This window comes from Delphinus delphis, chromosome 12 (genome assembly GCF_949987515.2).
Source record: "Delphinus delphis chromosome 12, mDelDel1.2, whole genome shotgun sequence".
NCBI classification, from domain to species: domain Eukaryota; kingdom Metazoa; phylum Chordata; class Mammalia; order Artiodactyla; family Delphinidae; genus Delphinus; species Delphinus delphis.
The window spans coordinates 16,207,750-16,232,667 of NC_082694.2; the positions used below are offsets into that span (position 1 = coordinate 16,207,750).

Below are 24,918 nucleotides of genomic sequence, written 5' to 3' on the forward strand. Positions count from 1 at the left end.
GCTACAGGGACCTTTAGCATCTCCTTTCTGACCATGAAAGGGAAGCAAGGAAGACTTTCAGCTTAGATGTCTTTAGAAGGCAAGTGAGGACCAGGCCATGCCCACCTGCCTGTCACCAGGTCTGGGGAAGCACCCTGGAGTGTTAGGGGACAATGTATGTAGGGTAGATGTGATTCTACTGAATGTTTGGACACTGAGTGTCTTATAGAATAAATCTTCCTTAATGATGGGTCTGACTAAGGCAGGAAGCTCCACCTCAAAAATGTTAGAACCAAACAAAGTTATCCATATACTAGACATTTCAAACTCAGTGTCTGACTATATTCTGGGCCTTGAAATAAATCCCAGCAAATTTAAGCTATTTGAAATTATACAGAGTATAATTATAATGGAGCTAGATTAGAAATCAGTAAAAACAAAATATCTAGGAAAAATCTATAACCTGGAAGTCAAGTAACATACTGCTAAGTTATCCATGTTCAAAGAAAAAAAAAATCACCAGGGAAATTAGAAAGTACTCCCAACAGAATGCTAATGAAAATAAATCTTTTCAAAATCTGTGTGATGCAGCTAAAGCAGTGCTTTGAGGGAAATTTATAGTTGTAAATATTTGTATTAGAAAAGAAGAAAGTTTAAAAGTCAGTGATCTAAGGTTCCACCTTAAGAAGCTAGAAAAAGAAGAGCAAAGTAAATCCAAAGTAAGTAGAAGGAAGGAAATAATAAAGGTAAGAGTAGAAATCAAAGGAACAGAAAAGAGACAGTAAGAAGACTAACAAGTTCAGTCATGTTTTCTGACACATTATTCCTCCCCCTCTTCCCTCTAGCCACAGCTGATTGGATGAGAATTCATTTGGAGTGGGGGAAAGAGTATGAAATAATAGTTAATTACTTCCTTTTGAGTTCTTGATGCTTGCATCTCACAACCAGAGAGAACTTCCTTTTCCAGTAGGTGTCAGCGCTGGCAACTTGAAAACCCGGACAGGCTGCCTTCTGGGTCGGCTGGGGACCAATGATTGCCGCCGGGCTGAAACGAAGGAGTTATTTCAAGACAGGAGAGAGAGTCAACTCTAGAAAGCAAATCCTCACTCGAATTTAGAATAGGGAAAAGTTTGAGATCTCTCTCTCAATCCCCCTCTCCCTCTCTCCCCCTCTCCCTCCTTCTGTCTCTCCCTCCCTCCCTCCCTCCCTCTCTCTCTCTCTCTCTCTCTCTCACACACACACACACACACACATCTGGAAAACCTGAATGAAAGCTTGAAAAACTTGCCTTTTAAAAACCTGGGGCTCTTAACTGGAAGTACTGCTGATGGGCACCAGAGGCTCAGAAAACTCCTCCTCCCACTGTGAGCAAATCGCCACCCCCCCCCCCCCCCCCCCCGCCCCCGAGATTCTCCAAAGTTTACATCAGATTCCCAAAATGGACGGGGACTTAAAACAATTAAGATACCCTGCCTACGAATGCTCCGTTAAACACCACTCAGAAGTTAATCGGGCAGGAGTCTGGGCTGTACAGGAAGGTGGTGGAGTGCACCCAGGCCTTGGGTGGGAGGTGGGAGAGGCCGGGCACAACCAGTTGCTTTTATAACTTTTTCTTCCTGAAGGGTCACTGCTGGAAAAAACCCCTTGGGGAGTTTAAAGCGGAAAGAGAGCGACCACGTTTTGCAGACCTATTATGTGCGTCCTAAATGTCCTCATTTAATCTTTGCAGTAATCCTTCGAGTTCGCTGTTAATCCTTCCTATTACTCTCCCAAATCCCTTAAGAGGGCACTTGATGGACTGCCGGTTTTCGTGGTTCCGGGTTTTAACTGAATGCACACACTGACTAGTCTCCTCTTTTACAGACAAAACTTCCCTGCGATTGCCTTTGTTTACATGAACTTGCCTTTAAAAATAGCCTTTCATTTATTTCTTTGGTCTATTTCTTTCCATCAAGAGCCACCCTCAGAATTGGCAGCGTGAACGCAGACGTAAGGGCAGGAACTAGTAACGATTTTCGGTTGAATTTAGAAGACAGTCCTGGAGCCTCACTTTTCCCTTCTGGTTCACGGGGTGGCCGGCGGCCGGGGCAGGGTTTGGGCGGGAGAACTGGGGCCGCGTATGCCGCGGCTGCCTCTGCTCAGGGCAGACGGGCGGCGGAGGGGTTGGGCGGGGTCGGGGTTCAGCCTCACTTGGCCGCCGCCTCCGGGCTTGGGGGTGAGCCCCGCCCGGAGGCGGTCGCGCTAACCGCGGAGGGAGCCGGCGAGAGGCGCGGGGAAAGGGGCGAGCGCCCCCGGCTCCTCGAGCCCGGCGCGCCATGGCGGGCGCCGGGCGAGTACGCAGCTCAGCGGCCGCGGGCTAGCCGAGCCGGGAGGCCACTGTTGGGTCCCTCCTTCTCTCTGCGCCCCAGGCCTCGGAGCCACCGAGAGGAGGATGAGTCCCTGGAGCTGGTTCCTGATGCCGACCCTCTGCCTCCTGCCCGCGAGCGCAGCCCCTCCGCACGGCGCGCCCGCCTCCGCCAACTGCAAGCTCAAGGCCCAAGTAAGGCGCGCAGCGGGCGCGGGCGCGGCGGCCTCCCGGCACCTCCTGGGGGTGGTTACCTTCCCAACCGCACTGAGCCCCGTGCTCTTGGACCCCGAGCCGACTCAGCGGGTCGGGCTCCCACCTTGCACGGCGGCGCCTCCTAGCTCGCGCTTCCTGCCGAGCCCCCGGGTTCCCCTTTCCGGCGGGGGTGCAGAACTCCGGCCACACGAGAGACCCTGTCCCGCAGCCATCGCCATTCGTCAGCCGAAGGGAGTCCCGGGCCGGGTCCCCCGGGTCTCGCCAGCCTGCTTCGCTGGCGTTTGAGGGACGAATCCGCGAAGACCCAGTGGGCCCGGGACTTGGGCACATTTACTTTTAAGTTTGTTCTGCCTGCTCGTCCCTAGCGTTTCATTTCTGCTTGTTTCTAAATGGTAATAGCCCCCAGCAGCTGCTTGATTTAACCTTCGTCTATTCAGTGCCTGAGTTAGGTGGAATGTGGGGGGAGCTGAAGCCATCCCCCTTGTTTTACTGATATGGGAAACTGAGGCTCAGAGAGGGACTTTTGTGCTCCAGGTTACAGAGCGCGTTCGTGGAGAGACCAGGTCTGACAGCCTAGCGTTCACGCACCCGGCGCCTCCTTAGATCTTCGCATCAGCGTTTTGGGGTGAGGGGAGCCGAGGTGAGAGAGCCCCAGTGACCTGCCCGTGTCCACCCAGCCCTATAGGAGCAGAAGCCGAACGGAAACCCGGCAGGTCTGGCGTCTCCGGGGCTGAGCCTCTTTCGAGAAGAGCGTTTCCATTTCCTGATCAATTTTCCTACGCTCGGAATTTTCTGCAGGTCTGAAGTCCCTCTCTTCTGAGCTCCGTGGAAGTTGACTTTTGCGAGTTTACATCGGTGGGTCCAGTCTCTGTGGATCCCTGGCCCTGGGGAGGGTGATCGTAGACTGAGCGCCCTCGAACGCCGGTTGCCGGAGTTCAGGGATCTGCCCACCTTCGGTGACACCTGCGCAGCATCCGGGGCCGCGTCCACTTCCCTCCGTGATTTTATTCATCGTCTTAACCACAGCAAGGGAGAAGGTGACCTCACTGAGCCGTTCCTGGCGCACAGGGCTGCCCGGGAAGCTGCACTGTGTTCCTAGGGCGCCCTGGGCTGCGGACGCGTGGACGCGTGGAGGCCGAAGAGGGAAATCCTCACCAGGGATCGTTCCAAACTCTGCTGCGGTGTGGCAGCTGCGGGCTTGTTATACAAGGCAGAAGTCCATCCTTTCATATGAAAGCAGAGTGCTTTGCACTTTTGAGAATCTATTACCAACTTGTAATAATATTATCGAGTGAGTCTTGATAAGGTCTCTGTTTCTCCCTTCTGTTGAATCTGTCTTCGTGGGTCTTTTGTTCTGTCAGTTCTCATACTTTTTGGTCTCATAGTAAAACACTTGTGTGGGTTAATGGAAATATTAATAAAACGCAAGAATACACAAGCACACATGTCATTGACTGTCGGAGGGTGATGTTATCTAGAGACTTGTAGCCTCTAGAAAATTCTGTTTGTACACTTGTGAGAGAATGAAAATATCTTTGTATTATTATGAAAATAGTTCTGATCTTACAGACTGCTTGAAAGGGACTTGGGGACATTCACAAGTCCCTGGACCACACTTTGAGAATCAGTGTTCTATTCTGTGGGCAAACTGCCTTGTCCTGTGTGGAGGTCAGAAGGTCAGTCAGTGGCAGGGCTGTCTGCTTGACCTGCAGGCTGTAGAGGGCACCGTGGGTGGGTCCCCCAGGGGGTTGGGGTGTTGAGATTGTAGAGTGAGGGTCTGGAATCCAGCCTCCCATCCGGTGTGGCAGCTTCCTGTAGCTTTCTGGAAGGACTGTGGCTTGATAGCTGGCTTGGTTTTCAACTTTCATTAATCATTAGAGAGGTTTTCTGAGCCAAAGTCCGCCACACAGGTTGAGTCTGTTCCTTATCAACACTCAAACACAACTCTGGAGCGTTCTTACCATTCCTGCTAGCGTTGTTTCACATTTGCTGTTTCTTCACCCAGATATCCACATGCTTGCTCCCATACTTCCATCTGGGCTTTGCTCAAATTCTCTCAATGAGACCCTTCCCGATTACCTATTAAAGATTATGTCACGCCCCCATTCCCCGGCCACCCTGCCCTCCTATCTGCTTTTCCGACTTTATTTTCCTGTGTAGCACTTAACCACCATCTGATAAAAATGATTGTTTATTGCCCCCCCTCCAATCTCCATGAGCATAGGAATTTTTGTTTGCTGCTGCATCCCCAGTGCATACAAGAGTGCCTGGCCATAGTAGATGCTAAATAAATATTTCTCAAATGAAAAGGGCACACTAAAGCCAACTTACTTTAATATCATTCCAGCTGGTCTGCTGAAGGGTCCTCTTGGAAAAGAGCAGTTATCTCAGGTCCAGGAGCTGGATGGGAAGAGCTGAGGGGGCCCGTGGCTTAGGGATTTAGCCCACATTACACAAGCTGTCATTGTGCTACTTTATTTCATTGTATGGATTACACATGTGTGTTAAAATCTCCGGTAAGGTGATTCAGTCCGCAGAACTTCGTGTGTCTCTGTCATCCATGGACATGTCTTCTTCTTTTAAAAGAAACCTGTTATGGTGTTAATTTTTTTTTTTTCCTTTGAAATCATCAGAATGTTAAGATAATGACTCCCTCTAGTAGTAGGTAGGGGCCACAATTACAGTGAAAGGGGGGTGGTAGAGCCATTTTGTTTTTCTTTTATGGAGACAAATAGCCCTTCCCCTGAGGGTGTCGGTGTGAGGCAGGGGCAGCTGCACCCCTAAGATCAGTGCAGCAGCCTAGGGGCTCACCTGTGGGCAAAGACAAGGTAAGAGCTCCCTGATCAGAAGCCCTGAAGACTCGCCTTTCAGAAGGGCCTGGTAGACAGGTGTCAGTAGCCAGAGTGGGAGACAGGGTGCCCTCCCGGGTCAGAACAGAACTCCATGTATTGAAGAAGCTCCACAGGATAAGGATCATTTCTTTAAAACCACTTTAAAACCCCTGGCTTAAAAAAAAAAAAAGTGGCAAAGTCCCCCACCCCCCAAGCTGTGTTATCCCTTAAAGAGAGAATGGGAAAGGATGGCCCCCTGAGGAGTGAAAGATGTCAGTGTGGGTTCATCTGGGTAGGTCAGTGAGGCCCCAGATGGGGAGCTGGACAGAGCCTCTCTAGATGTGGAGTCAGGTGGTCCTCCCGAGCGATGGTGCACCTAGCAGAGTACGAATTGAAAAAGATGTAAGTCTGAATCGCGGGGGATGTCTGCTGCATGCTAAGGCCGCCTGATACGGTGTTTAAAACCTGAGGCTCTGGCTTCAAATCCCGGATCCACTGCTTAGCAGCTATGAGACCTTCTGTAGCATAATAAACCTCTCAAGGCCTCGATGTCTCCGTCTGGAAACAGCCAGTGTCTTACTTAGTTGTGTATCCTCCCTCTTCCTCTCTTCCCCATCTCTCCTATGTGGGCACCGGGCAGGCGTTCACCCCCACCATGCCACGAAAACCGTTCTTGTCTGGGTCGCCAGCGACCTCCGTGTTGCTCTATCCAGAGGTCAGTGGCCCACATCCTCGGCTTATTTAGTCCATCAACCACATCCAACCCACTGGCTTACTGTCTCCTCCCCGAAGCTCTTCCTTCAGTGGGCTTCCTGCTCTTCTGATTTTCCCTGCTACCTCGCTGGCCACTTCTCTGCTTCTGGCTTCTCTTCTTTCCCTTGACTTCACAAGGTTGGACCATTTCTAGACCCATTCTCTCCTGTTTGCACTTAGTCCCTTGGAGATCTCATCTAGTCCTATGGCTTTAAATAACATCGAAATGACCACACCCTCTTTTTCATCGGGGGCCCAGATCTCTCCCAGACTCCAGACTCATGTATCCGCCTATCCACTCGACCTCCCCACTTGGATGTCTGCTTGATATTTCAACTTAGCGGGACCAGCACCAAACTTCTGACCTTCCCTAGAATCCTGTTCCACCCTGTCTTCTCCATCTGGGTTGATGGTAACTTCATCCTTTTAATTAATTGATTCATCAGCAAATCCTGTTGGCCCTTGCTCCCAGAATACAGCCAGAATCCCATCTCTGATCACTTCTCATCAAGTCTGTCAGTACTGCTCTGTTCTCTCACTTGGGTCATCTCAGTAACTTCCTAACTGACCTTCTTTCATCTGCCCTCATCTCTCAGTAGTCTGTTCATCACAGCTGCCAGAGTGATCCTGTCAACACATTAACTCAGGTCGTTTCACTTCTCTCATTAAAAACCTGCACCAGCTTCCATCCTACTCAGCATAAAAGCCTCCACCCTTCCAGGGACACGGGGGCCCTGTGCGGCCAGGCCTTGTTGACCTCTCTGACCTTTGCCTCCTGCCTTCCTCTGGAGCTGTCCAGCTGCAGTCATGCTGGCCTCTTTCCTGCTCCTCCAACACATTGAGGGCCTTTCTGCCCCAGGGTCTTTGCACTTGCTGTTGCCTCCTCTTGGAGGGATTGCTCCCAGATAGTCCTGTACTTTGACCTCTTACCTCCTTCACGGCAAGGCTTATATGACCTACTGGACATTCAGGGACTTCCCTGGTCACCCTATTTAAGACAACATCCCTCCTCCACTAGTACTTCCTGTTCCCCTTCTGCTTCTGTGTTCTCCTCAGCAGTTACCGTTAACATACCGGAGGCAGAGACCCATACTTCATTCACTGCTGTATTCCTAGTGCCTCGTGCCTAGAGCCGTGCCTGGCGCTTGGGGGGCACAGCATTGATAGTTGGGAAAGAAATGAGCGTTGAACAAATGCAGCAGAACCATCCATGTGCAACGCTTGGATGGTGCCTGGCACACGGCGAACAGTCAGTATCAGCCAGCTGCTTTCAGCATCATGACTGTCAGTGCATGGCTGGATGCCAGAACATGAGTACTGTTTTTTAAAAAACCTGAGCAGACACTTCCCTGGTGGCGCAGTGGTTAAGACTCCACGCTCTCAATGCAGGGGGCCCGGGTTCAATCCCTGGTCAGGGAACTAGATCCCACATGCGTGCCACAACTGAGAGTTCGCATGCCACAACTAAGGAGCCATCGAGCCGAAACTAAGGAGCCTGCGAGCTGCAACTAAGACCTGGTGCAGCCAAAGAAATAAATATTAAAAAAAAAAATCAACCAAGAAATGTTCTTAGAAAAATATTATATATAAAAAAAAACTGAGCAGTTTTCAGTGAAAAGATCACATAATAACCCTATTTTTAGACTCATACTGGTTGAAAAGACAACAATAAAATAAATAAGAAACTAAGAATGGATACATGTAATTGAACAGACTTTGTTCCTGAAGAGAAGTGTAGGCATTTTGAGGTAGGATGGGACATTAGGGACATTAAGTGTGTTGGGTGAAAACAAACCAAAACCAAACCAAAATGAAACACCCCCTCACCACTCCCCACCAACCCCACGCTATGATCCTGCAGTATGGGTTTGGTTTTTCTTGGAATATATTTGTTTACTATCATGGTCTCCTAATAGATGACAATGAATCAGGTGCCCATGTGTTTAATAATAATATTTCAACTATTTGCCATGTCTCCAGTTGGAAACTGTGTAGAAGCCCTTTGGTAGACTGTGTGGAACTTGTGTAACCAGATGTATAGGTCAGTGGTCTCCAATCGTATCATCATCCAAGACCCCTTTGATCACCAATTCTTCCCACTAAAATGAACAAATAAAACAAACTAAACCTATGCTTGGAAGCCCAGCTCTAGCAAACCAGTTGCATTTAAAGGTAATTATTCTGTTACCCATTTAAAATGAACCAAAGCCATAACTGTCAACCTCAGCTTTTGATTACTGTCTAACCAGTATTTTTCTACCAGCTTGATCTAATTTTAACCAACAGTGAGACATTTGATTGCTTAATTAGCCTTTGGCAACCATTTTTCTGTAGACTACAGTTTCCATGTGGCTTTTTGAAGTAGTATTTAAATAACCCTGGGGACTCTCATTACTCCCTAAGAGGATGCCTGAGGACTGGCTGGAGACCCTGTACACCGTTCATCTCTTAATACTAATTCAACCGTTAACAGGTTGTTTTTTTTTTTTTTACATCTTTATTGGAGTATAATTGCTTTACAATGATGTGTTAGTTTCTGCTTTATAACAAAGTGAATCAGTTACACATATACATATGTTCCCATATCTCTTCCCTCTTGCGTCTCCCTCCCTCCCACCCTCCCTATCCCACCCCTCCAGGTGGTCCCCTCCCACCGAGCTGATCTCCCTGTGCTATGCGGCTGCTTCCCACTAGCTATCTACCTTACGTTTGGGAGTGTATATATGTCCATGCCTCTCTCTCGCTTTGTCACAGCTCACCCTTCCCCCTCCCCATATCCTCAAGTCCATTCTCTAGTAGGTCTGTGTCTTTATTCCTGTCTTACCCCTAGGTTCTTCATGACATTTTTTTTCTTTAATTCCATATATATGTGTTAGCATACGGTATTTGTCTTTCTCCTTCTGACTTACTTCATTCTGTATGACAGACTCTGGGTCTATCCACCTCATTACAAATAGCTCAATTTCGTTTTATGGCTGAGTAATACTCCATTGTATATATGTGCCACATCTTCTTTATCCATTCATCCGATGATGGACACTTAGTTGTTTCCACCTCCGGGCTATTGTAAATAGAGCTGCAATGAACATTTTGGTACATGACTCTTTTTGAATTATGGTTTTCTCAGGGTATATGCCCAGTAGTGGGATTGCTGGGTCATATGGTAGTTCTATTTGTAGTTTTCTAAGGAACCTCCATACTGTTCTCCACAGTGGCTGTATCAATTTACATTCCCACCAACAGTGCAAGAGGGTTCCCTTTTCTCCACACCCTCTCCAGCATTTATTGTTTCTAGATTTTTTGATGATGGCCATTCTAACTGGTGTGAGATGATATCTCATTGTAGCTTTGATTTGCATTTCTCTAATGATTAATGATGTTGAGCGTTCTTTCATGTGTTTGTTGGCAGTCTGTATATCTTCTTTGGAGAAATGTCTATTTAGGTCTTCTGCCCATTTTTGGATTGGGTTGTTTGTTTTTTTGTTATTGAGCTGCATGAGCTGCTTATAAATTTTGTAGATTAATCCTTTGTCAGTTGCTTCATTTGCAAATATTTTCTCCCATGCTGAGGGTTGTCTTTTGGTCTTGTTTATGGTTTCCTTTGCTGTGCAAAAGCTTTGAAGTTTCATTAGGTCCCATTTGTTTATTTTTGTTTTTATTTCCATTTCTCTAGGAGGTGGGTCAAAAAGGATCAGGATTTAAAAATTATTTAAAAAATGTGTTTTTTCTCTCATTCGTTCAGTCATTTAACTTTTACTTGTCTAACTTGTTTATTACCATTACTTATGATAGGGGTTATTGTCTGACTTTCACCACCTGAGTTCCATCCCTGGCTGGGGAACTAAGATCCTGCAAGCCATGTAGCACGGCAAAAAAAAAAAAAAAAACCAAACCTCAGTGGGGTGGCTGAGACAGAAGCAGAATTGAGCACAATTAGTGCATTCTTGAAAAGCTGGGTGTGTGAGCAGAACTATAATTTGAATACTTTAAAAAACAAGGTCACAGGCTGGAGGCTAATGAGATAAGCTCCATCTGACGTGCATGGTGTTTTGAGAAAACTGAGGTCTCATTTCCCAACTGGAAGATTTTATTTAATATCAGGATTTCTAGTTTCTTTGGAAAAGTCCCTTCTGGGGCACCAGGCCTGTTCCCCTGCGGCCAGCACTGCTGAGGCTGCTTAGCCAATGTCCTTTGTGGAAAGTTGTGGGCTTGTTGGCCCCTGACCTCCCCCTGCTGTTATGTCACCCCAGCCCACGTGCTTCCCTGCCTCTGCTCTCCTCTGAGTGGTCCCATGGTGTTTTTGTGAAGGTGACAGGGGGACAGGTGGAGAAGAGCAGGCTGAAGAGAGTAGGGCCCCTGCTTCAGCCAGCTCCACCCTCATCGGTCTTATATTTTGAGATTCTGTGTAATATTTCGTTTGAGACCAGGTTGCCGCTGCTGCAACAATGACACAGAAGTGCAAATATAGTTGACCCTCATTATTTGTAGATTTCATGTTTGTGAATTTGCCGACTTGCTAAAATTGTGAACCCCAAGCTTGTGGTGCTTTCACTTTCACGTGCAGATGTGCCCAGAACTGCAAAAAAATTTGAGTGGCCGGATGCACAGGCTTCCAGCGGAGGTCGAATGAGTCAGTGCTCTGGCTTGTCTCTTCACCCCTCAAACTAGAAACAAGTAAACAAGTGTACTTTTTGTAGTTTACTTAGTGCCACTTTTTTTTGCATTTTTGTGCTTCTTGGAGGTGATTTCCCTGTTTAAAATGAAGTGCTGTCTAGTGTTCCTAAGCACAGGAGGGCAGTGATGTGCCTTAGGGAGAAAATACATGAGTTAGATGAGCCTCATGCAGGCATGAGTTACGGTGTTGTTGGCTATGAGTTCAATGTTCACAAGTCAACAAAATATACTAAAGAAGGTGCTTTTCAACAGAAGCACACATAAAACATAAAACGAGGTTATGTATTGCTCTGTTGACTAAAGCGTTGTGACCAGAGGCTCGCAGGAACCTAACCCTGTGTTTCCCCTAGGAGCAGTGGTTCAGTATCCGGTAATTCAGTGTTCACAGGGACTTTATAGAACATAACTATGATACATAATGAGAGCTGACAGTAAACTGAAACCCCACCATCCAGGAAAGCATGCTACTTAAAGGGCTGCTGAAACGAAGCCTTTGACAGAGAATGAATTCCAAATATTCTTTCCTATAAAACCTGGATTTTCACATTTCTGGGTTGCTTGATGTGGGGCTCACCCCATGCATATATCTGACCTTTACACTTGAACTCCTTGAGGGCTGCCCTGTGCACTTCTTTGTACAGTAGCTCTTAATAAACAGATGTTTCATAAATGCCCGCTGTTGAGACTGAGAGACACTCGGGGCCAAAGGGCAAAGTGGCTTGGCCTCAGGATGTAACCAGTGCTCAGCCTATAAAACTGTTGGGAGACATCGTGGAACCATCCAGTTCTCTGCTGCTGAAGCAGAAGGCTTTTGTAAGAGAGGAATGCAGGACAATGCATGTCCTAAAGGGACAGGGGCAAACTGTGCAATCAGGGGCTTCTTAGGACTGTGGAGTCAACCTTGGCTGCACCTTGGAGTCACCAGGGAAGCTTTAAAAATATCACCTAGGGCTTCCCTGGTGGCGCAGTGGTTGAGAGTCCGCCTGCTGATGCAGGGGACACGGGTTCGTGCCCCGGTCCGGGAAGATCCCACATGCCGCGGAGCGGCTGGGCCCGTGAGCCGTGGCCGCTGAGCCTGCGCGTCCGGAGCCTGTGCTCCGCAACGGGAGAGGCCACAACAGTGAGAGGCCTGCGTAATGAAAAAAAAAAAAAAAAAAAAAAATATATATATATATATAAAACCTCTTATCTCACCTCCAGAGATCCCATTGTGATTGACCTGGGATAAGACCCAGATATCAGACTTCTAGAAGCTTTGTAGGTGATTCCAAATGTGCAGCCAGAGTTGAGAGACTCTGCCTTTGGGGTTGTTGAATTTGAGATCCGAAGAAGTAGAAACCACTGGGTGTGCCTGGGAGGTAACAGTGGGCTCCTCAGGTGTCCCTTTACCTGTACCAGGTGCGTCCTTGTGGTCCCTTGAGAATCCCCTCTTTAACTCCTGTCCAGCTGCTAGAGCAGGCATGGGGCAAACTCAAAGCTGGTGGTTGTATTGCTTTCTCATCTTTAGTCAACATTTCGATGAGAAAAGGGAGGGGATGCTGAAATTCAGTCTGCTTTGAGGACTCCTGCCCCTGGTAGGTGAATCTGCCTGGACTATTTTGATCATTTTTCTCCTGCAGGGTGACTTGTCTCTCTAATTTACCTCTCAGGTTCCTGTCCCTCCATATCATGCCTTGATGTTGTCTCTTTTCCTTTTAGCAAAATGAGTTGAATTCCTTCTTGTGGACCATAAAGCGAGACCCGCTCTCTTACTTCTTTGGCACGATCCATGTCCCGTACACCCGGGTTTGGGACTTCATCCCGGACACCTCCAAGGAGGCTTTTCAGCAGAGCAGCATCGCGTACTTTGAGCTGGACCTCACGGACCCTTACACTATCTCGGCCCTCACCAGCTGTCAGTTGCTGCCACGAGGTGAGAACCTCCAGGACGTGCTCCCCAGGGACATTTACGGCCGCCTTAAGCGCCACCGTGAGTACGTCAAGCTCATGATGCCCTCGTGGATGACGCCTGACCAGCATGGTAAGGGTCTCTACGCAGACTACCTGCCACCTGCCCAGACTTACAGTCTGATTTGCTGAGGGAGTTCCTGCTGCTCCCTAGTCATAAATTCCAATAAAAGCAAGCGATCATATCTTTGAGACTGACCATATTTTCCATAATTGAGATGGAATGTGCTTGAAGATGGAGATCTTGATACAAATGAAATTATTTACAGAACAGAAACAGACTCACAGACATAGAAAACAAACTTACAGTTCCCAAAGGGGGAAGGAGGGAGGGGATAAATTGGGATCTTGGGATAAGCAGATATGCATTACTGTATATAAAATAAACAACAAGGACCTATTGTATAGCACAGGGAATTATATTCAATATCTTGTAATAATCTATAATGGAAAAGAATCTAAAGAAGAATATATAGATATGTATGTGTAACTAAATTACTTCGCTGTATGCCTAAAACTAACACAACATTGTAAATCAATTATACTTTAATTTAAAAAGATGGAGATCTTGACATTTTACCTTTCCTTGATAGGTTTGGTTTAAAATAAATACCTGGGGCTTCCCTGGTTGCGCAGTGGTTGAGAGTCCGCCTGCCGATGCAGGGAACACGGGTTCGTGCCCCGGTCCGGGAAGATCCCACAATGCCGCAGAGCGGCTGGGCCTGTGAGCCATGGCCACTGAGCCTGCGCGTCTGGAGCCTGTGCTCCGCAACGGGAGTGGCCACAACAGTGAGAGGCCCGCGTACAGCAAAACAAAAACAAAAACATAAAATAAATACCTGGAAAAAAATACCTGAAATCTCTGAAAGGGAACTGCTTCCTAAAATATGGGCAGCTTTACTTGTGAACAAGAACATCCTTCCGAGAATTCTCTGACGTTCCAGTTGTTAGGACTCTGCGCTTTCCCTGCCGAGGGCCTGGGTTCGATCCCTGGTTGGGGAAGCCAAAAAAAAAAAAAAAAAAGAAAGAAAAAAGAACATCCTTCCTAGCCTAGTGAAGGAGGCATGTAAGGTCAGTGTAGGCACCCACTGTCCCCTCTGCTGGGAACCCTCCCCATGCTGTCCCTCTGGCCGATGGCTGATTCGGCTTATGTCCTCTGTGAAGGCCTCCTAAGTCCAGAGATGACCCTCTGCTGTCCTCTCAGTGTCCCCGTGGCAGCCTCTGCAGGAGACCTGAAGACTGCCTCTCGCCAAGGTGCAGGCTCCTCCAAAGCTGGGCTACAGTCTCTTGGTCCTTGTACCCCAGCTCCTAATATGGTGTCTGGCACGTGGGAGGTGCTCACTAGTGGTTGTTGGCTAATGTGTCAGCCAGGTAGGACGTGTGAAAGTCTGATTTCAGTGGGCAGAGCTTGGAAAGAGCAACGGGAAACCAGTGAACTTGTGGATACCTTGGCTAAACCGGGATACAACGTGAGTGTGTGCTGATTACTTACAAAAGTGGATTACGACGTTTCTGACGGCTGTGTAGATATAGACCGACATCTTAAAATTCACATTAAATCCAATCTTTTTGCTTATACTGCATTCTTTTGCTTTTTAACATTCTTTCCCAACATTGCCATATAATATTTTTGTGTTCTTATACAGAGCGGGGCGAAGTGCTGCAGTTACTGTAAATGCCCCAGGAGCTGTGACATCTCGTCCTTGAATTAACCTGTCCCTTCTTTCACCTAGAGCATCAACCCAGGCGCTGTAGGTGGGCACAGTCTTCAGAAATTGGAGGTATGGGCTGGGCCACTAGCTCCCCCAGTGGGGTCTTCCACAGCATGTCTTCACCTTGGCCATCCCCTTAATTTCTTATATTTTGACCAGAAATGGAAACTTGAATGAACTGTGTCCCTATGGCTGGCTGTGATATTCAGACGCCGCAGACTCAGCTCTGTGTTTCCACCTGGGCCCAGGCCTGCTCGGGAGTCACCTTTCCTTTTACTGCTAGTCTTTATTTGGACACATTTCTTAAGCACTCAGCATGGGCTGGGCACGCTGTTTCTCATTTTTGGGATTCAAAGACAAAGCAGTTATTGATCCTGCTTTCCCCTGGCTCTGGGCGGCCCCTCTAAAGTCTAAAGCAAACTTAAAAAAGATAGGTCTTTTTGTACACATGCATGGATCCCACATGTGCTGCTGGGGTTCTGACCTCAGCTGGATCTGACCCTGCTTGGCTGCCTTTGGGGTCATAAGAGAAGCACTTCAAGGGATGCTGCAGCCGCATTTTGGCCCCATGTCCCTGCGAGCTCCTTTGAGACCCCGGCAGCCAGCTCTTGGTGGGTCAGCTCCACGACATGCTAGACTGTAGGAATAACACCCAGCGTGTCTCTTTAGGAGGGGGAGGAGAGCTGTCTGTCCCTCCTCCAAAGAATCCACCTGCCAAGCAGGATTAGGTGAGGCAGAGTCTGCCTGGCTTGGTGGAAAGGGGGAAGGGGAAGAGGAAGTATCCAGGTGCGACTGGGGCAGCTGTTACCCGGGACGCTGCAAGGAGCCAGGTGAGGCCTCTGCAGGTGGAGGTGCTCTGTGGCCTAGGGATGGAGCAGGGGGCCTGTCCTGGACCCTGGAGGTGGATGTATCATGTCACACCATGGGCATTATGGCATCTCTGTTTTCCTATCTCCCTCCTGATGCTTCTGTGACACCCTCCCTCCCCACTCTCTTCCTTGAGACTCTTCCCTTTTTTTTTTTTTTTTGCGGTACACGGGCCTCGAGCCTGTCATGGCTCACGGGCCCAGCCGCTACGCGGCATATGGGATCCTCCCGGACTGGGGCACGAACCCACGTCCCCTGCATCGGCAGGCGGTCCCTCAACCACTGCGCCACCAGGGAAGCCCGAGGCCCTTCCCTTTTTATTCACAGCCACTCAGAGCTTAAAGGGGAGCGAGCAGGGCTCCGGCGTCAGCTTCAGCAGGGGCCTGGAATCACGAAATGTGGAGTTACCCCATTCCTGCCTTCCCTGACTCCCCCTACATGAGAACCGGGCTCCTACCAGCCTCTGCTCTCCAGGGGAGTCTGGATAGGTGAGTGAGGGCACTGCTGACTGACTTCTCAGGGAGAGGCCAGCTCTGGGGATGCCCTGTGCTGTCTGTGACTAGGCAGCCTTGTCCGCATTTGTTATGGTCATAGACTGGCTGCTGTGCAACAGGACTGCTGATATCTTTGACCTCCCCTCAGGTCCAGAAGTGATGTTGAGATGCTGTAGCGTGAAAAAACCCTTCTGGATGGCCCCGCAAACCTAGCGCTGGGCAGAGAGAAAGTGTTTGTAGACATCTGAGACAATTTGTGACCGAACCCAAGCTCAGGGTCCTGATACCTGGCTGTGCCTCTCTGCCCCCACTCCCCCTTGTCAGCCCCTCATTTTGGGCTCCGATTCTGGCCCTCCCCTTCCCACCTCACACCTTCTCTACCTCCCCCAGCCCTCCCCCTCCCCCTTTCCCTGCTCTGCTCTGGGGTGTGACAGTTCAGAATCTAGGTGCCAGTGCCTGGAAGAGAGAAAAGACAAACAGTGGGCAATGAGAGAGAGAAGGACTATGCAGAAGAGACGAGGAGCAGTAAAGGGTCAGTCTTGTGTGATAGCGCAAGACTGGAGTTTTCATCTTGCTTTTCTGGTCTATTCCCTAGGACATGAAGTGAGAATCGCTGTTAAATACCTTCAGTGGACATAAGGGGCTGTATTAGTTTGCTGGGGCTGGCATTACAAAGTGCCACAGACTGGGTGACTTAAGCAACGGAAATTAATTTGCTCACAATTCTAGAGACCGCTGAAAGTCTGGGATCGAGGCGTCAGCAGGGTTGGTTTCTTTTGAGGGCCTTTCTCCTTGGCTTGTAGATGGCCGTCTTCTCCCTGTGTCTTCACATGGGCTTCCCTCTGTGTGTGTCTGTGTCCTAATTTCTTGCTCGTTCTTTAAAATTTTTATTTTATATTGGAGCATAGTTGATTAACAATGTTGTGTTAGTTTCAGGTGAACAGCAAAGTGATTCAGTTATACATTACATGTATCTATTCTTTTTCAAATTCTTTTCCCATTTAGGTTATTACAGAATGTTGAGCAGCTTTCCCTGTGCTATACGGTAGATCCTTGTTGGTTCCCTATTTTAAATACAGCAGTGTGTACATGTCAATCCCAAACTCCCAATCTATCCCTCCCCCACCACCCTTCCCCTCTGGTAACCATAAGTTTGTTCACTAAGTCTGTGAGTCTGTTCCTGTTTTGTCAATAAGTTCATTTGTATCATTTTATTTAGATTCCACATATAAGCAATATTGTGGGATATTTGTCTTTCTCTGCCTGACTTCCTTCACTTAGTATGATAATCTCTAGGTCCACCCATGTTGCTGCAAATGGCATTATTTCATTCTTTTTAATGGCTGAGTAATATTCCATTGTATATATATACCACATCTTCTTTATCCATTCATCTGTCAATGGCCATTTAGGTTGCTTCCATGTCTTGACTATTGTAAACAGTGCTGCAGTGAACATTGGGGTGCATCTAATTTCTTGTTCTTATAAGCACACCAGTCATATTGAATTAGAGCCCACCCTAGTGACCTCATTTTAACTTACCTCTTTAAAGACCCTTCTCCAAATACAGTCACATTCTGAGGTACTGGGGGTTAGGATTTCAGCATGAATTTTGGGGGGACACGATTCAGCCCATAATAAGGACCCAGGGTAAAGTTGCTGAGTTTGGGCGGTGGGGGGCAGATTTTGGCATCATTTCAAAGGTGTCTCATTGTAAGTATCCACCTCATGGTGAAAACCTGTGTGTGCCATGGGGAGAGGCGAGAGGGGTTCCAGCAGCGCTGAGTACACTGTAGGCATTTGCAGTGTGGTTGATTCTCTTGTAGTAAAGTGGTTTTTGAGGCTGTCGCTAAAGGATGCTGTCACAGAACTTTAGGTGGCAGAAGTCATGGAATAAAATGGCAAGTTTAACTGGATGTTAATATTTATGGTATTAGAGGGCTTAGAGTGGAGCCAAAATGGAAGGAGATGTAAGAACTGCCACTGGTTAATTTAAAATGACCGACTAGAAAAGAGTGTCATCTAGGAACTTCCCTGGCGGTTCAGTGGTTAAGACTCTGTGCTTCCAATGCAGGGGGTGTGGGTTCGATTCCTGGTAGGGGAACTAAGATCCCACATGCTGCATGGTGCGGGGTAACGGGGGGGACGGAGAAAAAAGCGTGTCATCTAGCTAGCTGGGTTTTCTCATTTTGTGTTATAATTGATTTTAAATGGTATCTTTAACCTTTTTGCAGGGGTCCTGTGTATCAAATTGACCCAGCAATCCAACTTCTATGAATTTATCCCATGAAATGATTGAGCAAATGACACAGATGTATGCTGGTTGTTATTAATTGCAGTGTGATTGATGCAATCCCAGCAGCCACTGGGAACTGGTTAAATTATGGTCTCTCCAGGCTGTTGAATCCCATATGGTTATTAAAGGTGCTTACGTAGATCATGGATCGCAGGGGCTGGGTAGGCAACAGGCATGCATGAAACTGGCCTGTGTTGGGAGTGGGGAGTGACATGAATTGTGGCATTTGTGGGGTGAATATGCCAAGTGAAGAGGACAGTGGTTGCTTGGTCCTAGTCGATTGCTGGCCACGTAGAAATGTGCACCCTGTGTGGCCAGACCTTCCCATTTTTAAAATTCATAATTTGGAAGTATATTATATAATTTATTCTTTTTTCTCGTTTTAGTGAGATATAATTGACCTATACCACCATGTAAGGTTAAGGTACAGTATAATGATAGATTGTGAAATGATTACCACGATAAGTTTAGTTAACATCCATCATCTCCTATAGATAACAAAAAAAAAGGACAAAGAAAAAAATGGTTTTTTCCCTTGTGATGAGAATTCTTAGGATTGACTCTCTTACAAACTTTCATTGATAGCACACAGAAATGTTCACTGCAGTCGTCATGTTGCCTGTTACATCTCTAAGTACTTATTTATCTTATAACTGGAAGTTTGTTCTTTTTGACCAGCTTCATCCAATTTCCAGACTTTTCTATTTTTTAAAAAAGAGAAGTCAGAAGTCTGGGTTTTTCTGGGAAATGCCCTGGTTTTTAAATGTTGGTAAGTACCTAAAACAAAGTGAGCCCATTGTGTAGTACTAATAAGATTTAGCTGTGAGCTGGATCGGTCATTAGGGCCCCCACTTCCTACTTCTGAGGCGGAATGTTCTCAAAGTGTGTGCTGGGCCGGCCGCATCAGCGTCACCTTGGAATTGTTAGGAATGCACAATTTTGGGCCACACTCCAGACTTCCTGAATTAGAAGCTGTGGGGTGGGACTTGGCAATGTTTGGTCTAACCAGTCCTTCCAGGTGATTCGATGCACACTCAAGTTTGAGAACCATTGGTCTCTATTCTTGGTCACCATTCTGGTCCCTGTCCTTGTATTGCCTCTGAGTGTTACCTCAGGTTGCCAAAGATTCCTTTTTCTCCTCAATTAAGAGCATCTGTTGCCATATCCCCACTGGGCAGTTGTTCTTTTGCTGCCTTGTAGTGGCTTTTTATGTTTATTTAATTCTTAGATTGGTGTCTAACTTTCCATGTGTTTGTTTATTTCAGCTCCCAAACTAGCATGGAAACTCCTAGAGAGCAAGGTTCTTGATTTAACTTTTTTCTTTTTTTTTTTAATGAGTCTAGCACAGTGCCTTGCACAGGTGATATTTCCTAATTGGAAGGTACTTCCTGAAGATCGTTGTTTTCTCATCGCTCTGTCCGGCCACGCTGTCTTAAACAACCAAAACCGCAGCATTGACTCTGCTGATTTGTTTCTGTCTTTTCCCTGACTTCTTCCCCTGTTAATCCTCCCAGAGTAACTTCTTTCCTGCCACCAGGGCAGGGAGGCTGGTTGCACAGTAATGGCAGGGTGCCTCTCCCAGCTTCCTGGTGGGTGGCTCCAGGGCCAGCAGCAGTGCAAGTTGGACGCACCTCATGGGGGCCGTGAGGTGTGTGCTCATAGGCTGTGGGGTGCCCTAGGGAGGCCTTCCCTTCCTTTCTAGGAGTGGTTTCCAGTTCTGTGGCACAGTTTTATAGCTTCTCTCCAAACGAGCCCTGAACCTCGAGAGCACCATGTAGACTGAAGAGCCTGAAAATGAAGGTGCCTTCCAGGCCTTCTGCTGCTGGTAGTTGAAGTGACCCACTGCAGGTGGGGTGGGCTTTCGATGTGGCCTCTGCTGGAGGAGGTCCACTTTCTGCAGCCACTGTGGTGACGTGACTGCTAAAGAATGTGATCGATGGGGGAAAGGTACAACAGTATTACTTTCTAATTGCTATCCAGCTTACTTTAATAAGCATATTAGCATTTGAGCTGATTTTCAAGGAAAAGCTAGGATTTACACAGGCAGAGGAAACAGGGGGAGATATTTCAGCTGGGCCAGCAGTGTAGGCGAGCCTGGCCTAAAGCACGCTGCGCTGGCCGAATGGTGGTGGGCTGGGCCGTGCAGGGGTGAGGTGTGATGAGGCTGGAGAACGAGTGTGAGGTAGGGACATCACTGCATGCTCTGAGGGCAGGGGGGCAACACTGGTGTTTTCCAGGGGAAGTGAGAGCATAAAGAGCAGAGTTGCAGGACATTTCACCTGGTAGCTGAGTGTGGGCTGGACGGGGCCGAGACACGGATCACTTCTGCAGGGGTGTCAGAGGTAGTTAGCCTCTTGGCTGACAGCTTCAGTTGTGTTAGCCCTGGACTCTGGGCCATCAGGAGTGAGACACGTGGGGTCTGGGGAGTGAGACAGCTTGGGGAGGGGGATAGCTGCCATTTAGAGTTGTTCTCTGTGCGGACTTGATCGTGAGCATCATCTAGGTCGTTGTGTAAAGGAAAACCTACCATGATTGCTGATACTGGAGAAAATGCAAAGTAAGAGAAAGGCCAGAGGCAGGTTGGACTCTAGAAGTGTTGGCTGGAGTAGACACACACAACGTGAGAGCTGTGAGTTTCAGTTTTATTTGGGGACTTCCTGAGGACTATAGCTTGGGAGGCAGCCTCTCTGACAGCTCTGAGGAACTGCTCCCAAGAGGAACGGGGAGCAGTCAGTATAGATGTGATTTTGACGATGGCGGTACATTGGACCAAACACACATTTTGGTAAGAAGGCTGCTGCTAGGATGCAAGAATCCAGGTTTGCAAAAATTTTCTCCTAAAAATATCTGTCTGAAGGCCTGTTCTGCCAGTTTTCCCAGAGCACAGAGTGCCTCGTTCCTGATCTCTTCCTTGAGGTCAGGCTATGTTAAAGGTCAACAATTGCAGTGGCTAATGACTCAATCCTGGTACAGCCAGATGGCTAGTGACATTGTTTACTTGGCAGTGCCCCCTCATGATCATAAGTTTAATGTAGGTTTGGAAGGCATTTCCTGACTATTTTGTACCACAGTGCTAGGAATGCTCATTCCTAGGCCAGGCCGGGATTTTGCTGGTAGGCCATTCAATGTGCTATTACTGGACTAGGCCCTGTTAACAGTAGCGAAAAGTCTCTGGACCACCTGTCTTACTAGTCCATGATGGTCCAGGAAAGATTCCCTCTTGTTGCTTCCTTCCATATCTACAGTTACACTATTATAATCATTGATCTCAAATAGAGCTATATATTGGGTCAATTGTTTCAAGTTGCCTAGTCATCGCTTTTATGGGAGTCTCAGTAACACATTTTGTAATGCAAGAAACAACGATCTTGTAAAATAGGTAGAATATAAGTAATATAGCTAGTAGCATTAATAGGGCCAAAAGTAAGAATTTAAGCCAAGAATTTCCATTCGGTGCAGGCTACTATATTCCCAGTTGCCTGCCCAGTCTGTTCCACACCAGCACCAGCCCAATTTCCTAGTGTTATTAGTTTGATTAGCCTTGGATGGTTTAATTGTTCCCAACATAAGGGGACTTTTCAACTTAAATGATCACAGCCTGGTGTTAGCCATATAAATCCATCCCATAACTGAAGGAAGTTCTATTCTTTGACTGAAATTTAGCTCATTGCTCTGATTGGGCTTGAGTAACTTTTAAAGAAAATTCATATTTATGGTCACGGTCAGAACAAGTATGATTCCCATCGAGTGATGTCAATAATGGCCCGAACGGACCTACAGCCTGTCTTTCTTCTAGAATAAATTTCCTAAGGGCCATCCAATTAGAGCCTTGGAGAAGAAAAATCCACCAAGGTAACCCAAAAGTACTGGATGTAGGTACTTGACCATAAACCCAACACTTGTATTAATTTTTAAAATCTGCCTGGGATTTGTGACCATGATAGAAAAACACTGATTTATGCAAAAGTCCAAGAAATTAAGAAAACACTGTAAATAGTCATGTGGGTCAGGTCTGGCATCTTGAGATAGCTGTCTACTTCTGATGTTGTCTTCTTGTCCTGCTGTGGGTATAGTTTTCTCCTCTCTTTGAACATTGTTTTAAGGTGATTTTGAGGTCAGCAGTCCTCTCAATAGACCAGTCCAGTGCAGGGGCCCTTCCTAAGTGGGAAATATGAATCCAAGAGTCAATTCCCTTCAGTTTCACTTCGCATGAGCTAGTTAAGAGTACCCGATAAGGGTCCTTCCATCTAGGTTGGAGATAGTTCTTTAAATGATGCCTTTTCCTGTATGCATAATCTCCTGGTTGCAGCTCATGGGGCACCTGGTCTTCATCCAAGGATAGAATACTGAGATAAGCTTCAGAAACAAACTTGGAATGTCCTTTTAATAATTCATTTAAACGTAACAGTCATGTAATATAACCACAAGGAACTCTCTGGGAAGTGAGTAGAGGCAGTAAATACAGACCTCAGTGAACAAAACGAGCATTTACCATTCACTGAAACATAATCTTTTTCTCTCTAAAATTACCCTAATTTCTACCACATACAGCCAAATTAAGACTAATTTGTTTGCAAAATAAGGCTGGTTAATGGATCACATAGGCTCTTTTAAACTGGCTGGGCTGGAGCTTTTCATAAGGAACCTCAGATTGAGTTTTTAAAAGGCCTCCCAAGACCAGGAAAGCCACACCTAGGGCTTGCCACAGATTCTGCCTGTGATTTGGGTGAATTCCTGTGTTCCTGAGGTCCCCAGAATATCTTGCGATTCCTGCACCTGTCAGGAGGTGACCTTTCTTATTCATCTGATAAGGCTGCTGGGAACATAAGTTGCCCAATTTCTGGAGGGATCAGGTAGAGAGAAAAGATAAATGTTTCAATTCTGCTTACAAAGGTATAATTTACCATGTGGCTGTAAGTCATAATTAGCTTGAGGGGAAAGGTTTCCTTATATCTGGAAAACACAGATTAAAAGTCAGTAATATTTCAGACAAAAACTATAAAAATTATGACGATATTCACCAGTTCACTCATTCCTATGTAACTGATCTTTTTTGCTAACAGTTTTATGAAGCCGTCAGGCTTTCCATTAGGATTCTTTAATTTCTTACTCAGTTCAGTGGTACGATCCAAAATTTATCAGAAATCTGTTCTTGTCAGAAAGTTCTTTCTATGAATCTTCTTGAAGATGAAGGATTTTTTGCAAAAGCACCAAAGTAAAACAATAACTGTCTATAAATGAGAAAATTCTTTGAAAGGCATAGTTTAAACACCTGATTACAATGCAATTGGCAATGAAACTTGGCTACTGCTGTGACATACAGTGTTTTTTCCTTTTCTCAGTCTCAGGAATTGGAGATGGTCTGATAAGATAAGAATTCCTGTGCACAGGGAAAGAAATACAAATTTTTCCTAGAAGGACTTGTTCCCTTAGAGTCAGAATTCTGAACAGATGTTTTATCAAGCTAGCTTTCTCTACGTTAACTGCGTATGCAAGAAAAGAGCCCCATTTGGGCCATTTTCAGTGTGATATTTCCTTTAATACCCAATTAAATAACTAACTTGTAAGTATAAGTTTCGTTAAGTACATACACCTGGCTGGAGTGTTACCTGGAGGCTGGATTTCTGATGCCCCTTGTTTAGGAACGACTTTAGGCCTGCCCACCTAGTCACCCAGTCCAGACTGCCCAGTGTCTTTCAACTGAGCAAATCCCAGTGTCTTCCAGCTGGGCTCCCCCAGTATCTTTCAGCTGGGGGGAGGCCACCTTTTTTCCCAGTGTCTTTCAACTGGTGGGCTAGGTACCTGTTATATATCACCAAATAGAGCTCAGGATCATCAACCAATTCTCAGGAGATCCAAGAACCAGGGGAGGCTTACTTAAATTCGTTTGGACCCGCTGAGGAGGTGGATGGGCACAAAGGACCCTGCTGGTACCAAGGCTCTGGATCCTTATAGAGTTCAGGTGAAGGAGAGAAGTCTGCTCTGGGTCCCTTTGTGGTGGTTAAAGGTGTTGACTGAAATAAAAACACTTGTGAGAGATGTGTTTCAGTTTTATTTGGGGACTTACTGAGAACTATAGCCCAGGAGGCAGCCTCTCAGATAACTCTGAGGAACTGCTTCCAAGAGGTAAGTGGGGCAGTCAGTCTATAAGTGATTTGACGAAGGGGGTACGTGCAACCAGGCACACATCTTGGTAAGAAGGTTGATGCTAGTCACAGGGAACAGGTGTCTCTGTTAATGATTTTAGCGCTTTTCTAAGTATGGGAAGATGCTAGAATCCAGGTTCATAAAACATTTCTCCTAAAAATATCTGTCTGAAGCCCTGTTGTGCCAGTTTGCCCAGAGCACAGGGTACCTCATTTCTGATCTCCACCTGGAACTCCTTTCAGGGTGTGTTGAAGGTCAGTGACTGCAGTGGCAAGTGACTCAATCCTTGTAGAGCCAGATGGCGAGTGACATTCTTTATGGCAGAAGCAAATACAGTGTGTAGCCATTTTGTGAGCTGCTTACCACATATGCCTAATTAGGCCCAGTAGCCGGTCCAGATGTGGTTAAGTGTGTGAAGTTAGCTTTATTGTGCTTTTCATTTCGTTCTTCATATCATTCTTCATCGCTTATTGCTCCTGGGGCTTGTCTGTCTTGTTGGTCTTGTTTATCTTGTTTTCCTTTTAACAATTTAAAGGAAAATTACCTTTCAGGGCAGTAGAAATGAAAAGAATGGAAGTTTCTAGGAAGGGACTGAGACAGTCCTGAAGCACTTAGCAGAGGTTGTAACTTTCACTGGGCCTTAGAGATGGAGAGATTG

The 24,918-nt window shown here is 46.8% G+C and overlaps 1 protein-coding gene across 1 annotated transcript in view; it reads left to right on the plus strand.

The window, feature by feature from the left end:
* Positions 1-2,148: 2,148 nt before the first annotated feature.
* Positions 2,149-24,918, plus strand: part of TRABD2A (TraB domain containing 2A) — a 53,464-nt gene continuing 30,694 nt past the window's right edge. Inside the window, 2 exon segments of the mRNA XM_060026363.1 lie at positions 2,149-2,518; positions 12,496-12,871. Coding sequence (XP_059882346.1) covers positions 2,411-2,518; positions 12,496-12,871 — 484 coding nt within the window. The 5' untranslated portion in view covers positions 2,149-2,410.